General features: G+C 40.9%; 1 protein-coding gene across 1 annotated transcript in view; it reads right to left on the reverse strand.

Moving 5' to 3' along the window:
• LOC140889938 (uncharacterized) overlaps positions 1 to 17,882 on the reverse strand; it is a 30,804-nt gene that overhangs the window by 2,106 nt on the left and 10,816 nt on the right. The window contains exons 4-5 of the mRNA XM_073297684.1: positions 863 to 1,023; positions 159 to 276 (exon numbers count right to left, since the gene is read on the reverse strand). Coding sequence (XP_073153785.1) covers positions 159 to 276; positions 863 to 1,023 — 279 coding nt within the window. The remainder of the gene's footprint in view (positions 1 to 158; positions 277 to 862; positions 1,024 to 17,882) is intronic.

The raw sequence follows: 17,882 nt of genomic DNA on the forward strand, positions 1-17,882 counted from the left end.
CATATGACAGCAGTGAATCTGTCACCGACACTTGAACTTAGTAAACAGCAATTGGATGCTAAATCAATTTTATGGCATCAACAGAAAATCATATAAAGTGATATTCCATTAAGTCAGTTGAAAGCATGTGAAAATAACATAACATTTGTCAAATGTACCTTTCCTTGATCAATAACCTCTTGAAATCCCCTTAGCTGCTCAACAAATGACACACTTGACCTCCATTTTGAAGGATTGTAGAAGTACTCCCCAAATAATGGGACATATCGGTCAGGCCTGAAATATATTACAAAGATACAGATGAGAGGAATTCGACACAAGAAAGTTGGGATGCCCCTGAGTTATGGATGTGGTAGGTCTTGCCAGATTTGCACACGCGCATGTGTGTGTGTGTGTGTGTGTGTGTGTGTGAGAGAGAGAGAGAGAGAGAGAGCAGGAAACCCAAGACTGCAAACGGACACATGCTCAAATAACAAATCTATGCATACTCTCGGTATAAACAACTAAGATAGAGAGTTCAAGGCAAGGTATACAAAGTCGGTGATTTCTCATGAAGCACAGTTATACATGGATGCTAAGCAGAACTTCAAAAGAATTAAAATGTGTACACCAAGACCATGATTTCTCAGCTGTATTTCAGAATCTTTCAGCTGCAACAAAAGGTTGCAACATAGAAGCATGGTTATTGGTGATCAACAACTAGTTACACAACACTCTCTGAATGGAACAGGCGAATGGATCATACACAAATAGACCAAGGATAGACCAAGGAGAAACTTTTGCTTAAACATTACCCAAAGTAACTGTCTATCTAATACCACAAGTTGAACATGATTCCAAACTGTTCCTTCCCAGATCATACCAATGAATCTGTAGTAAGTCAATATAATCTGTATTAAGCCGTTTAAGACTTTTCTCCACACTTTCCCTGATATTAGCTGCATCAACTCGTACAGCCTTTGAGTTATCACGTAAATAAGTTGACCGATCTGAGTAACCAGCAACTTTTGTGGCCAAAATAATCTGATTGGAGATATAAATATAAGGATTAGGACACAATCATTGGATCTGTTCCACTTACTTAGTAGCGGATTCAAAATGAAAAATCAGTATCTAAAAACGACTACATGGATTGCTCCAACAAGTAGGAGCTAGCATAAATAAACTTTGGCTTGGTATTTTTCAAGCTCCTCAAATCTCAGGTAAAAAATTGCACATCTGAGCAGAAATATGGGGTTTCAAATCAGCAAACTCACTCTGCTACTCTGTTAGATAAAAATTAGATTAATTTGGCTAAAACAATAAAAAGAACTGGAGAAAACTTTAATAAAGTTAACAAATTATGATAAAGCATTCCCAATTAACATGGGCTTACAGGAAATGGATCAAAGGATTAATGAGTGGGCCAACAGAGGAATTCTTGATTTGGATCAAGTCCAAGAACAACCTACAATGGAGCCCAACCCAGATACCAATTCACACGTGAAAGAGGAAAGGGAGAACAACCGACGTCTGCAGAATCGGCCATGCAATAAACTAACTTGGCTGAAGGATTATTTCACGTGAAAGAGAAGGAATATTATCAGCACTTCAGTTAGTTATTTTGTTGCAATTGTTTTTATTAATATTTTATAGGTGATTGAGGAGGAAGGCATATAAAAGTTGTAACAGACACAAGGTGATTATTCATTGAGAAATTAAATGCATCGAGTTTCTTTTGGAGTTTGCACAGACTCGAATTGTGCCATTACTCATCATTGGTGCTCTCGTTGATTCTCCAGGCAGGGTACACCATGAGGAATGAGGATATCGCCGAGGCAATGAGGCTTCTGGAGTTCAATTTCAAGCATCACTTTGATACTCAAATGGCGAATTACACCAAATCGCTAGAGCAGTACATGACCACTATGGATGTGCTATTTGGCCAAATGTCCCAGCAGTTTCATGAGGTCTCCGAGGTTACTAAAGATGGCGGCGGGGAGTCTTCCTTGGCCACGGGACCGGTGCCGCCTGCAAGCGACAATAGCGCAAAGGATCTGGAAGCGTATCTCAGGGGATTTAAGTTTGACATGCCTAAGTTCACCGGCGAAGATGTCCATAATTGGACATACAAGATTGAGAAGTTTTTCTCCTTTGCAGTTCCCCTGACATATGCTTACAGGTGGTTGCATTCCACTTGGAAGGAGACGCCGCTGCTTAGTATCAATGGATGGATCGTAATGGTGCGCTGCATGATTGGGATTCTTTTGTAGTGGATCTCAAAGTCCGTTTTGGCTCTTCGGCCTATGCGGACCCATTGGGGGGCATTGCAAAATTGGTTCAAACTGACCGTGTTTCTCGCTTTCGATCAGAATTTGATGAGTTAATGAATAAGATTGATGGAGTATCTGAATCCATGTTTCGAAACTTCTTTATATGGGGTTTGAAACCGGAGATTCACCGGGAACTTTTACTCAAGGCACAGTTCTATGAAGATCGAAATAATGATTTGCATGGTGGATTTCACATGGACTTTGGTCGAGCAGATGCCACGACATTGATCCATTCTAAATTTGCTGGGTCGCCTACTTCACGGGGGAACCAAAGTCCAGCCCTTCCAGTGGCCTCAAAAGTCAAAACCACCCTATTCACAGTTACCACTTACCACCACCTGCCACGGTTCCAATCCGTAAATTATCTCCTACAGAATTGCAAGCAAAATGTGACAAGGGCTTATGTTATAGCTGTGATGAAAATTAAAGCATCAATCATAAATGGAGTTTATTGCACCAAACCCCATGTGAAATATTGAAAATACAAACTCTAACCCTTAACTTTGTGTAATAGTTGCACGTTTAACCCTTGCCAAGGCGAGTTATTGAACAGTACACGCATTGTTACAACGCTAAGCTACTTTTTTTTGACAATATTAGGTCCATATAGTATGAAAATATCCTTTTATTGTAGTATTTTTCATATTTACTCAAATACATTATGATACCAAAATGACCTATTATTGTAAGAATTTTCATATCTACTCAAATACATCACGTGTATTTGTGAAGAAAAATTATGTATTCTGACGTGTGATGTATTTGAGTATATATGAAAATTCTTACAATAATAGGTCATTTTGGTATCATAATCCTATTATTATAAAAAAAATATGGTTATTTTGGGGGAAAAACAAGCGCGTGTTTAACAAACTCGTCGTGACAAGGGTTAAACGTGCAACTATTACAAAAGGTTAAGCGGGATGCCTATTAAAATTTTACATGAAAGAAGTGTGCATTTCAATATTTCACACGGGGGGTTTTGGTGCAAAAAGTTGATCATAAATGTTAGAATCGAATTATGATACTGCTGGGCAATAATGAAGACGACCTTGGTGATCATACTGTTTTTGATACTACTGTGAATCCCACTTTGGATAACGAGGAGGAACTAGAGGTCAGTTTACATTCCCTCACTAATGCGTTGAATCCTCGCATTTTTCAATCTGCGACAAATTAACTTTTTTGGCCTTTCTTGCGAAAATTTGTCATTGTCTTCTTCAACGACATATTAATTTACAGTAATAATAAGCTTGATCACATCAGCAGTCATCCAATTACAGCAGGTATTGGAATGTTGTGGCAGCGAGAATTCTTTGCCAAACAAAGTAAATGTGTAGTTTTTCAGTCCACTATTGAATACTTGGGAAATGTGGTAACTGGCACAGAGTCATGGCAGATCCCAGCAAGATTGATGCAATGGTTATTGGGCCACAACCTGTTAATAATAAACAGGTAAGGGGATTTTTGGGTCTCATAGGCCACTACCGTCGATTTGTGGCCCATTACACCATCATTGCAGCCCCTCTTAAAGATTGTTAAAGAAGGATTCTTTCGCTGGTCGGAGGAAGCTAATGCAGCCTTTCAGATACTAAAAACTGCTATGATGACTACTCTAGCCTTGCGCCTACACGATTTCTCTAAAACTTTTGTGGTGGAAACTGATGCATCTATGCTTGGGATTGGTGGCATTTTGATGCAAGAAACTCACCCTTTAGCATATTTCAGTAAAAAGTTGGGTCCCAAAATGCAAGCGGCCTCGATGTATGTTCGCGAACTTTATGCGGTTACAGAGGCCGTGGCTAAATGGCTCCAATATCTACTGGGCCAAAAATTTGTTATTAGCACCGACCATCAAAGTCTATACGAATTGTTGTTGCAGACTATGCAAACACCGAAGCAGCATCAATATTTGCGAAAATTGATTGGTCATCATTTTGTCTTTGAACATAAGCCTGGGAAAGATAACTCGGCGGCGGATTCCCTATCATGTATTTATGATGGCAGCCCTCTATCTCTGCGTCAAACCATATTTACAGCTATTTCCACTCCAGTGTTTTCTTTCTTGGATGTTTTATGACAAGAAAATCAATCTTTGCCCGATTTTTGGTGGCCATACATCAAAGGCTCAAGGAGAACTCTGCAGTTGATCCTTTGTTTATTATAAAAGATGGGATAGCGTTCTTCAAGGGCCGCTATTTTGTTGCTCGAGATTCAACCCTAAAAACTACACTCTTGCAGGAGTTCCATAGTTCTCCTGTAGGTGAACATGCTGGAGTTCAATGTGCGTATTCGCGTCTATCTGCTAATTTTTATTGGGAGGGCATGTGCATGGCTGTCAAGGAATTAATATCTACTTGCTATTTATGACAAACCACTAAGTATTCCACTGAAAAATCTTTTGGTCTCTTGCAACCAACGGAATTGCCGATGCATGTTTGGGAGGATATTGCGTTAGATTTCATTGTTGGGCCACCACGATCTAAAGGTTTTACATCCATTCTGGTGGTTGTCGATAGACTCGCCAAATATGCCCATTTTGGTCCATTGCCTACTTCGCATTCTGCTAGTCAAGTCACCGAATTATTTATTTCAATGGTGATTTGTTCACGTAGTGTGCCTCGATCCATTATTTCAGGCAGAGACCCTATCTTTACCAGTCAGTTTTGGAAGAAAATATTCAAGCTGATAGGTACGCGCCTTCGCATGAGCTCAGCTTACCATCCCAATCCGATGGTCAGACGGAGGTGCTTAACAGGTGTTTGGACTGGAGCAATACTTAAGAGCATTCACAGCAGAGAATCCGTGAAACTTTGTGTTGGGCAGAATATCATTACAACACTAGTCATCACTCTTCCATTGGCATGACACCATTTCAGGCTGTTTGCGGGCGCCTCCCTCCTACCATTCCTTTATATCATTATATGTACGTGGAAGCACGACTTTGGTTCAGTGGAAAATGATCTAGTGAAGCGTAATGAAATTCTAAGACAGCTCCGACAGAACTTACTTTCAAGCACAAAATAGGATGAAAGGGGCTGCTGATAAACACCGACACGAGAGACACTTCAAAGTGGGTGATTTAGTTCTGGTGAAACTCGCTTCCTACAGTCAACGTACAGTGGCCCAACGGATGTATGTGAAGCTTTGTGAACGCTTTTTTGGACCTTTCCCTGTTCTGGCTAAGGTCGGACCAGTCGCGTACACACTTATTACACACTACCTACATTTTCTATCAGAATCAACCACTTCAAGTTCCTGTGGGTATTCTGGCGGCGCGAACATTAAGATTGCAAATCAGCCAGTTAAGCAGGTGTTAGTTCATTGGTCTCACACATGCCCAGAAGATGAAACCTGGGAAAACTTCAAGGAATTCTGTGCCTTGTATTTTCGGTTAGACCTTGAGGACAAGGTCAGTTTTGAAGACGAGAGGAGTGATAAAGCCTTACCAATTAACATGGGCTTACAGGAGATGAATCAACAGATTAATGGTCAAACCATATTTACAGCTATTTCCACTCCAGTGTTTTCTTTCTTGGATGTTTTATGACAAGAAAATCAATCTTTGCCCGATTTTTGGTGGCCATACATCAAAGGCTCAAGGAGAACTCTGCAGTTGATCCTTTGTTTATTATAAAAGATGGGATAGCGTTCTTCAAGGGCCGCTATTTTGTTGCTCGAGATTCAACCCTAAAAACTACACTCTTGCAGGAGTTCCATAGTTCTCCTGTAGGTGAACATGCTGGAGTTCAATGTGCGTATTCGCGTCTATCTGCTAATTTTTATTGGGAGGGCATGTGCATGGCTGTCAAGGAATTAATATCTACTTGCTATTTATGACAAACCACTAAGTATTCCACTGAAAAATCTTTTGGTCTCTTGCAACCAACGGAATTGCCGATGCATGTTTGGGAGGATATTGCGTTAGATTTCATTGTTGGGCCACCACGATCTAAAGGTTTTACATCCATTCTGGTGGTTGTCGATAGACTCGCCAAATATGCCCATTTTGGTCCATTGCCTACTTCGCATTCTGCTAGTCAAGTCACCGAATTATTTATTTCAATGGTGATTTGTTCACGTAGTGTGCCTCGATCCATTATTTCAGGCAGAGACCCTATCTTTACCAGTCAGTTTTGGAAGAAAATATTCAAGCTGATAGGTACGCGCCTTCGCATGAGCTCAGCTTACCATCCCAATCCGATGGTCAGACGGAGGTGCTTAACAGGTGTTTGGACTGGAGCAATACTTAAGAGCATTCACAGCAGAGAATCCGTGAAACTTTGTGTTGGGCAGAATATCATTACAACACTAGTCATCACTCTTCCATTGGCATGACACCATTTCAGGCTGTTTGCGGGCGCCTCCCTCCTACCATTCCTTTATATCATTATATGTACGTGGAAGCACGACTTTGGTTCAGTGGAAAATGATCTAGTGAAGCGTAATGAAATTCTAAGACAGCTCCGACAGAACTTACTTTCAAGCACAAAATAGGATGAAAGGGGCTGCTGATAAACACCGACACGAGAGACACTTCAAAGTGGGTGATTTAGTTCTGGTGAAACTCGCTTCCTACAGTCAACGTACAGTGGCCCAACGGATGTATGTGAAGCTTTGTGAACGCTTTTTTGGACCTTTCCCTGTTCTGGCTAAGGTCGGACCAGTCGCGTACACACTTATTACACACTACCTACATTTTCTATCAGAATCAACCACTTCAAGTTCCTGTGGGTATTCTGGCGGCGCGAACATTAAGATTGCAAATCAGCCAGTTAAGCAGGTGTTAGTTCATTGGTCTCACACATGCCCAGAAGATGAAACCTGGGAAAACTTCAAGGAATTCTGTGCCTTGTATTTTCGGTTAGACCTTGAGGACAAGGTCAGTTTTGAAGACGAGAGGAGTGATAAAGCCTTACCAATTAACATGGGCTTACAGGAGATGAATCAACAGATTAATGAGTGAGCCAACAGAGGAATTCTTGATTTGGATCAAGTCAAAGAACAACCTACAATGGAGCCCAACCCAGATACCAATTCACATGTAGACGAGGAAAGGGAGAACAACCAACGTCTGCAGAATCAGCCACGCAACAAACCCACTTGGCTGAAGGATTATTTCACGTGAAAGAGGAGTACTATCAGCGCTTCAGTTAGTTATTTAACTTATTTTGTTGCAATTGTTTTTATTATTATTTTATAGTTAATTGAGGAGGAAGGCATATAAAAGTTGTAACAGGCGCAAGGTGATTATTCATGGAGAAATTAAATGCATTAAGTTTCCTTTGGAGTTTGCACAGACTGGAATTATCCCATTACTTATCACGTTACATCCCCAAACACTTATCCTACAAGTTCAAGATGACTATTAGTTAAAGTTGGCAAGGTCTTATCTTGATGAGAATGCAAACTTATCATAGGTGATATGACCAAACTATTCACCAAGTAATTGGATATGTCCTTACAAGAAACTGGCAATGGTGGAGTTTCTGACCAAAAGAAAAAAAATTAAATATGTTTTGTGCCATAAATGCATCAAATTACACAATCTAATCTTTCAGGGACACAATTCGGCATTTCTTTTTTACCCTCCTAATACAAGGTCGCTTTAGAGTCCCTAGCAAATTTGAGTCATAACAGCACTTAGTGACATTAAGTTTCTTCAAAGGTGTTGAGCAACGTGGCACAAAAATAAACAGAAAAAACATTACACTAACAAGCAGTCCTACTTGTCAATATATTCTGTCAATATATTATTTCCTTATTATATTGTTGTATATATTCTTACTGTAATTATGTTATATTTCTTTCTAAAATAGGAGATTAGATTATGCTAGGATCAAGGAATTTGATTGTTCTAGATGTCTATATATTGTAATTCCTTTTGTCAATAAAGAAGATAGTTTTCCCAGAAATCTCTTGATTAAATTGTCATGGTATCAAAGCCAAAACTCTGAGATCATTTCGTGTGTGCGTCTATTCCTAGCTCCGAGACTTTTTTGTTTTCTTGTACTTGCTCTCTGAATTCTTGTTGAATCATGTCTTTTGAAAAATTAGAACATTTTTTTGTTCGATTTAATGGCAAGAATTATTCGGTGTGGGCCTTCCAATTCCAAATCTTTGTTAAGGGAAAGGGGTTATGGGGTCACATTGATGGCACAAATCCTGCACCTAACAGCGAAAAAGAGAAGGATATGTAAAATGGGAGGTGAAGAATGCTCAGATTATGTCGTGGATCCTTGGGAGTATGGACCCCTCCATACTTCTCAATCTTAAGCCTTATAAGACTTCTAAGGAAATGTGGGGTTACTTGAAAACAGTTTATAACCAAAGCAACGCCGCAAGAAGGTTTCATTTGGAACTTGAGTTGGGACAATTCAGTCAAGGGAGCATGTCAATCCAGGAGTTTTATTCTTCCTTTGAGAATCTTTGGGCCGAGTACACAGATATTGTGTATGCACATGTACCTCCTGAAGGACTGATTGCTGTCCAAAAAGTACATGAGACTAGCAAACGTAACCAGTTTTTAATGAAGTTAAAGGGAGAATTTGAAGCAACCAGATCCAACTTGATGAACAGAGATCCAGTTTCTTTATTGGATATTTGTATTGGAGAGCTTCTCAGGGAAGAACAACGGCTCATGACACAGGCTGTCATGGAGCAGAAAGCTCAAAGTTCTACTCCGATACTAGTTGCATACGCTGCTCAAGGGAAGTCTAAAGGAAGCAGAAATATGACTACTGTTCAGTGCTATAGTTGCAAAGGATTTGGGCATATTGCCACTAATTGTCCCGAGAAATTCTGCAATTATTGTAAAAAACCAGGGCATATCATCAAAGATTGTCCCACTCGACCTCCAAAGAAATCTGAAACTGCCTACAATGCCTCCATTGGTTTCTCAAATGCTCCTAGTCCTGGTCAGTCTTCTCTCACTCCTGAAATGGTCCAGCAGATGATAGTTTTTGCCTTGACTGCTTTAGGCATTTCAGGTAACAAAAAGCCCACTCCTAAACCTTGGTATTTTGATTCTGGTGCTTCCAATCACATGACCAACAGTGCCTTACCTCTAACTAATGTTCAAAAATATAAAGGAGACCTTGAGATTCATACGGCTGATGGTAACACTTTACCTATAACAGCTGTTGGTGATATTTCAGAATCTTTGAATAATGTTTATGTGTCTCCTAAGTTGTCCACTAATCTTATATTGGTCGGGCAATTAGTTGACAACCATTGTATTGTTCAATTTTCAAATTCTGGTTGTCTTGTGCAGGATCAAGTGTCCGGGAGAATGATTGCGAAGGGGCCAAAAGTGTGACGACTCTTTCCTTTACTTCCTTCTTTATCTGCAGTGTCAAATTATGTTTCTTGTAATGTTGTTCAATGTGATACGGAGGTGTGGCATAGGCGTTTAGGACACCCTAATTCACATGTACTTCGTGTTTTGCTCCAATCTGGTTTACATGGGAATAAAAATTCAGGCTCTCATAATGAGATTGTTGACTGTGCATCTTGCAAACTTGGTAAAAGCAAAACGCTTCCTTTTCCATTACATAAAACTCGCACCATCAAACCTTTTGAAATTGTACACACTGATGTATGGGGTATTGCACCAGTGATCTCTCATGAACATTACAAATATTTTGTTACATTTATCGATGATTTCACTCGGTTTACATGGATATATTTACTCCGATCTAAAAGTGAGGTTTTCTCTGTGTTCAAAGTCTTTGTTGCTTTAATTGAAACGCAATTTTCTGCCAAAATCAAAGTCTTGCACTTTGATTTAGGTGGTGAATACATGTCAACTGAATTTCAAACATTTCTTCAAAGTCATGGGATCATTTCGCAACGTTCTTGTCCCTTCACGCCACAACAAAATGGTGTGGCTGAACGGAAGAATCGTCATCTTCTTGATGTTGTTCGAACTCTTCTAATTGAGTCTTGTGTTCTTTCTCGATTTTGGTGTGAAGCTTTGTCTACGGCTGTTTATTTGATCAATAGATTGTCATCTCCCAATTTGAATAATGATTCTCCCTACTTTCGCTTGTACGGGCATGCACCCGATTATTCTAATCTTCGTAGTTTTGGGTGTGTTTGCTTTGTTCATCTTCCTGCACATGAGAGACATAAACTTGCTGCCCAATCTGTCCAGTGTGCTTTCTTAGGATATGCTGGAACTCAAAAAGGGTTCCTTTGCTATGATCCTCATGGCCGGCGGATTCGTGTATCTAGGAATGTAATATTTTTTGAAAATCAGATGTTTTTTAACACATCACAGGCTTTAGAGTCTCCCTCTGTATTTGTTTTGCCTCAATTTCTTGAGTCTCCAAAAACAGTACAAAAATTTCACCTTGGTTATGTTTATCGTCGTCGCACTTCTGCTGCATCTAATCATCTTTCAGGTCCCGCTGAAGTCCCTCCCAATCTTCCTGCGACATCTGATCTTGTTCCACCCATTTCCAATGATCCAGTGCCCCTCCGCAGAAGCTCTAGACCTCACAAACCTCCTGATTGGTATGGTTTTTCCAACCCTGTTGCTATGACTACTACTTTGTCAATTATTTCTATTCCCAGTTGTTATAGACAGGCTATAGAACATGAGTGTTGGCAGCAAGCAATGGAAGCAGAGCTTAAAGCACTTGAGGACAATCATACTTGGGACATTGTTTCATGTCCTTCAAATGTTACGCCCATTGGTAGTAAGTGGATCTATACTGTGAAACAAAGCTCGATTGGTTGCTCTTGGTAACAAACAGGAATATGGTCTCAACTATGACGAAACATTTGCACCAGTTGCTAAGATGACCACTGTGAGAACCATTCTTGCTCTTGCCTCTTCTAAATCTTGGCCTTTACATCAGCTAAATGTAAAAAATGCCTTCTTGCATGGGGACCTTAAAGAAGAGATTTACATGAAACTTCCAACCGGTATGTCAATCACAGCTCCTCATTAAGTTTGAAAGCGACGACATTCTTTGTACGGGTTGAAGCAGGCCCCTCGAGCCTGGTTTGAGAAGTTTCGCAGCACTCTTCTCTACTTCTCTTTTGTTGAAGTATTCTTCTATCAGATTGAATGGGAATAGAGAAGAGATCAGATCAAATAGTGCAGATCAGATGAATTCAGTGATCAAATGAATTCATGGTGCAGATCGAATACTGGGATCAGATCGAAGTGATGGTCAGATGAGTCTTCGAATGAGTTCATGCAGATTGATTGTTCGAGTACTGTGACTTGGTTGGAAGACAGATGAAGTTTTCGTAAAGCTGTAAGCTTGAAGGCAGATCAATGCAGATCGAAGTACAAGAGCAGATCAGACTGATGAATGAAGGCTTATCGGGTTGGATCATGTTGACTTTATAATTGGGCCATAAGTTACTGTTGACCTAAACCCCATGATGAAAGTCGGTTTAATTCTCTATATAAGCAGATGGAAGCTGGCCGTAACGAACATAACAGAAAATCAAATTTTTCAGAATATATTGAGAGAGAAGAAAATAAAGATTTTGGAGTAGAAAACTAAGCGAAGATTGTGACGAGAAGAATTCAAGGATTTAATGCTTGAATTGAGTTTGTATCTAGCTTGAGAGTTTGTCTTAGTCCATCTCTGTAATAATCTCTGTTCTTGAGCTAGGATTGTTCTGTGGGTGATTAATAAGAAGTGTTGTGTTGCTCTCCCGTGGATGTAGGCCAATTCCTTGCCGAACCACGTAAACACTTGTGTTGTTTATTGCTTTCGCGTGAGTTAGCGTTTGATCTGTGTGCGTTGGTTTTATCTGTTCTGGGATTGTGTTATTGTTTTTGTGCGTGTTGTCTGTTAACGTTCTCGGAATACCAAATTTTCCGGATTGATTCCTAACAAGTGGCGCCGTCCGTGGGAAACTAAGCAAAGATGGTGAGATCAATAAAGTTTGATATTGAGAAGTTTACGCGCAAGAACGATTTCTCGCTCTGGAGAATTAAGATGCGGGCAATCCTGATACAACAAGTATTGGTGGAAGCTCTTAAGAAGAAGGAGGAGATGTCTGATGATATCAAGAACAAGGATGAATTGCTCGAGAAAGCACATAATGCAATTATTCTCTGTCTGGGAGATAGACCTCTTCGGCAGCGGCTGTGTGGCTTAAGCTTGAGAATCTATACATGAAGAAATCTCTGGCTAACCGTCTATACATGGAACAGAGGTTGTATTTTTTTGTGATCAAGGATGCGAAGAACCTGGAAGACCAGATCGAAGAATTCACCAAGATATTGGATGACTTGGAGAATATTGAAGTAAAGCTTGAGGATGAAGATCGGGCTTTGATACTTCTGAATGCTCTTTCAAAAGCATATGAAAATTTCAGAGATGCTTTGCTCTATGGAAGAGAACAGACGATAACATTGGAAGAAGTTATGTCTGTTATTCAATCTAAGGAACTTCAGAGAAAGTCAAACACAAACACTGAATCACATGGAGAAGGTCTTACGGCGAGAGGCAGAAGTGATAAGAGGACATCCAGTGGGAAATACAGGTCAAAGTCCAGATCGAAGAGTCAAGGAAGATACCAGAACAGAAATTTGGGTAATGTAAAGTGCTATGCATGTCAAAAGGTTGGGCATATAGAAGAGATTGTCCAGAAAGGAAAGGGAAGCAACAGGAAAAACCCAAGGAAGATGGTACTCTGGCCATAGCTTCAAATGGATATGACTCTGCAGAAATATTGGTGTTGTCTAAAGGTGATCAAAACCACGAGTGGATATTGGATTCAGGATGCTCCTTTCACATGTGTCCGATAAGATCTTGGTTTGAAAAGCTGGAAGAAGCCGATCAGGGCATGGTACTGTTGGTGAATAATCAATCATGCAGAATAAAGGGCTCTGGAAATATCAGAATAAGGATGCATGATGGGATCGACAGAGTACTCACAAAGGTGAGGTATGTGCCCGAATTGAAGAGAAACTTGATATCACTGGGAACCCTTGATGCTTAGGGATACTCATTTAAATCAGGAGGAGCAGGTAGTATCTCAGTGTCAAAAGGATCTCTTGTTGTTATAAAGGCTGTCAAAAGGAACCTCCTGTATGTACTACAAGGTGACACGATTATTGGAAGTACGGCAAGTATTCAGGAACAGCAAGACAGGACCAAGCTATGGGATCTAAGGCTTGGACATGTAAGTGAGAAGATTACATGAGCTGTCTAAACAGGGTCTGTTAGGTGAAGATAAGATCGAATCACTGGAGTTGTGTGATAGCTGTGCTATTGGGAAATCAAAAAAGTATCGTTTGGTCAAGGAAGTCACACAACTGAGCAACCATTGGCTTACATTCATTCAGATCTATGGGGTCCTTCTCGGACAAAAACTCATGGTGGAGGCAGAAGATACTTCATGTCTTTGATAGATTATTACTCAAGGAGAGTATGAATATTCATCTTAAAGACTAAAGACGAAGCATATGACAAGTTCAGAGAATGGCTGCTGGCAGTTGAGAACAAGAGTGATCGAAGAGATAAACACCTGAGAACAGATAATGGGCTGGAATACTTAGCAGACAAGTTTGTGAAGTTATGTAAGAAGAAATGCATTACCAAACACAGAACAGTGGCAGGAACACCACAGCAAAATGGTCAGGCAGAGAGAATGAACAGAACTCTTCTGGAAAGGGTCAGATGTATGTTGATCAATGCTTCTCTTCCTAAGTCCTTCTTTGAAGAAATGTAGTGACCCTTACCCGGATCACCTACTAAACAGAACTTATGCATGCAATTAACTTAAATAAACAGATATCAGAATAAAACTGCGGAATCCATAAACAAATATACAATCCCAAGTAAAGGAATCTGTAATTTATCTAATAATATACAACCAAATCGAATAGCTGTATAAACCCAAACAACAGTAATAAAACCTAGACGAAGCTCCAGCTGGCCAACCACTGACTAGCCCCTCCTGGATCCACCCTCCTCGTCCAATCGCAAACCTGCCCCATGGAATAGGGTGTCCAGAAAATACAGAGTACGAGACGTGAGAATAAAACGCTCAGTACGAGAGTATGAGTATACATGCATGAAAAGTGAACTCCCTATAGACTCGAGGTCAAGGATCAGATAACAGAGACAGACCGGGCCCTGGTATGTAGCACGCTGTGCCGTCGCTTCAGGAGGTGGCTCCCATACCGAGATAACCGTGGATACGCCGGACCCAAATCGATGGAAGTCCATCCACTAATAGGATAGGGTACAACCCTACTAACAGACATCTCGAAAGAGATACAGCAAGATGCAAATGAATGCAGCATAATATCATGGCATATAAATCATGCAGTCACATAATACATGCATATTCAGTCAGGATATCTCGAACAGTACTTTCGTACCTCAAAACAGTGCAAGCTCTACCAACTCTAGGTCCACGCCTATAGTCTACTCTACACTGCCAAATGTTACTACTATCATTAAAGTGCTCTAAAAGCCTTAACTAAACTATTGCATACTCCTACATATTTATAGGAAGCAAAAGCTATACCTTCGTCCGTCGTTAGCCCTTTGATGTCGATGCCTCCAGAACTTGGGCACAACTCCGCTACGACTACCGAACGCCTCGCCGACCTCCGGACCAAGACTAAGAAGACTAGAACAGCTCCAAAAGGACTAGAATGGAAAGGAGAACTCGGAATTGGCAAATGAGAGTGAAGCCTCGGTCTTCTATTTATAGAGAACGATCGGAACTTTCGATCCTTGATCGGAACGTCCGAACCTCGATCGGAACGTCCGATCCTGCCATCGGAGCTTCCGAAGATCCTGATCTGCCACGTGTCAAAATATCACTTGTTGACTCCGGATAGGGGTGATCGGAGCTTCCGGTCCTGATCGGAGCTTCCGATCTTGCCACACGTCATGCCTGACGTAATATCGATCGGAGCTTCCGATCCTGTTCGGAGCTTCCGTGTAGTGACCCTGCATGGAATCACCTACTAACTGGCAACTAATAGCATGCATTAAACTTAATACAGCAAATTACTTAACAGAGTAAATACGTGCGGAAACATAATCCATAATTTACATATCAGCTTAGTAATGTAATCCAGGCTTAAATCTGTAGTGATACAACCATATCGAAATTCTTAAAAGTAAACATTATACAGCTAATAAATCATGCTGTATAAAAACTTTCAAAGCTCCTGCTCCCTAGTCCTGCCTTGAACTACCAGTTCCGTCCATCCTGCGACCTGCCCCATGGAATAGGGTGTCCAAGATAACAACTAGGACGTGAGCGCTACGCCCAGTACATAGACATGAGTAAACACATGTATATAATGCATGCAACATGATGACTGGTACAGGGTCATCTGAAAAATCATGCTCAGAACCGGCGCCATATGAGTGCTGCCACCGCACGGATCAACCTCTGGGTGCAACCACACTCGTCTAGTACACCAGAGTAGACAGACATAAATGCCCCCGCCGTCGCGGTACTCTCAGTGACAGACTATCGAGTATAGAGCTGAGCGGCTCTATAATCAGGTATAACAAGGTATAGGCTCAACGTGTATATGCACATGACATATGAGTATAGAAAACGGTAAATCATACATCATGCCATATAATAATGCCAAATAAATGCAACATATAAACATGTATACTCGCTGGCAATCTCAGTCAATGTGTACGTACCTCTAGGCTAGTTCAAGTATAATAGGATCCTAGGTTCCAAGCCTATATTCAAAAGTTCACCGTATCACTACATAAATTCTATAAGACTTAACTAAGCTAATAAGTACTCCCAAAACTTAAATAGATTCTCGGACCATACCTTCGTCCGTAGTTAGCCCTTTGGAGTCGCTAGTCCCGGATGACTATAACCACACCTTGGTTATTCCAGAACCTCTATTATAACCGATAGGTCCCTCAAGTGTATAACTCACACTATATAACTGAAGAAGGAAACTCGGGAATTCGTAATTGAAAATGAACTCTGAACGGCCCTATTTATAGCCAAATTTCTCGGCCAGGATCGGAAGTTCCGATTTCGGGATCGGAGCTTCCGATCCAGCTCATTGCGTGCATGTCTGCCACGCCAGGATCGGAACTTCCGATCTACGATCGGAGCTTCCGATCTGCTCTATGACCGACACTTGTCAAAACTCGCGACTGAGTCATCGATCATTTTTTACAGCTGGGGATCGGAACTTCCGTTCCAGGATCGGAGCTTCCGTTCCGATCGGAGCTTACTATCCGGGATCGGAGCTTACTATCCGGGATCGGAACTTACTATCCGGCCCAAAATGAAAAAGCCCAAATTTTACTTCTGAAGTCCAATAACACTCCGAAATTGGTTAAATACCAACCCTTAATCATGTTTAACATATTATTATCTTAAAATGGTATCTGGGTTACTACATTCTCCCCACCTTTAGATATTTCGTCCGCGAAATAACATCTAAAGACAATAAAGATAACAATATGAAACATCAAACCATGTCTTATTACAACAACGGTAATTACATCTTACATGGTAATAAAAAATACAAAGCAAACAACTCAGGATATTCTGCTCGCATACGACTCTCAGTTTCCCAAGTTGCTTCTTCAACGCCTCGGCGCTGCCACTGTACCATCACAAGTGGTATAGTCTTGTTCCGAAGAACTTTCTCCTTCCTGTCTAGGATACAGATTGGTCGTTCCACAAAAGACAGATCTGGTTCTAGCTGAATATCAGTAGATTGAATCACATGAGATTCATCAGCTATGTACTGTCGAAGCAACGACACATGAAAAACATTGTGTATACTGGAAAGAGATGGCGGTAAAGCCAAACGATAAGCAACATCTCCGATCTTCTCCAGTATCTGGAAAGGCCCAATGTAACGAGGAGACAACTTGCCTTTCACACCGAATCTCATCACCTTCCTGAAAGGTGATACTTGCAGAAAAACATATTCACCAGGCTCAAACTGAAGTGGTCTGCGGCGAATATTTGCATAACTGGCTTGTCTATCTTGAGCAACTTTGATCCTATGCTTGATCAAATCTACTTTGTCTACAATCTGCTGCACCAATTCAGGACCCTCGACTTGCCGTTCCCCGATTTCATCCCAGAATAACGGAGTACGACACCGTCGACCATACAATGCCTCGAAAGGTGCCATATCAATACTACGATGATAACTGTTATTGTAGGCAAATTCAATCAAAGGTAACTGATCCTGCCAAGATAAACCAAAGTCCATGACAGAAGAACGTAGCATATCCTCCAGCGTACGAATAGTGCGCTCTGACTGCCCATCAGTCTCCGGATGATACGCAGTGCTCAAACTCAGAGTGGTACCCAACGCCTGCTGAAAACTATCCCAAAAACGTGAAGTAAATCGCGGATCTCTATCACTGACAATACTCACTGGAATCCCATGTAATCGCACAATCTCCTGGATATATAAGCGTGCCATGCGATCATAAGAATACTCCCGGTTATAAGGAATGAAATGTGCTGATTTCGTCAAACGGTCAACAACGACCCAGATAGCATCACACTGACGTGACGTCATAGGTAAGTGGGTGACAAAATCCATAGTTACGTGCTCCCACT

This window comes from Henckelia pumila, chromosome 1 (genome assembly GCF_033568475.1).
Source record: "Henckelia pumila isolate YLH828 chromosome 1, ASM3356847v2, whole genome shotgun sequence".
Classification (NCBI taxonomy): Eukaryota; Viridiplantae; Streptophyta; class Magnoliopsida; order Lamiales; family Gesneriaceae; genus Henckelia; species Henckelia pumila.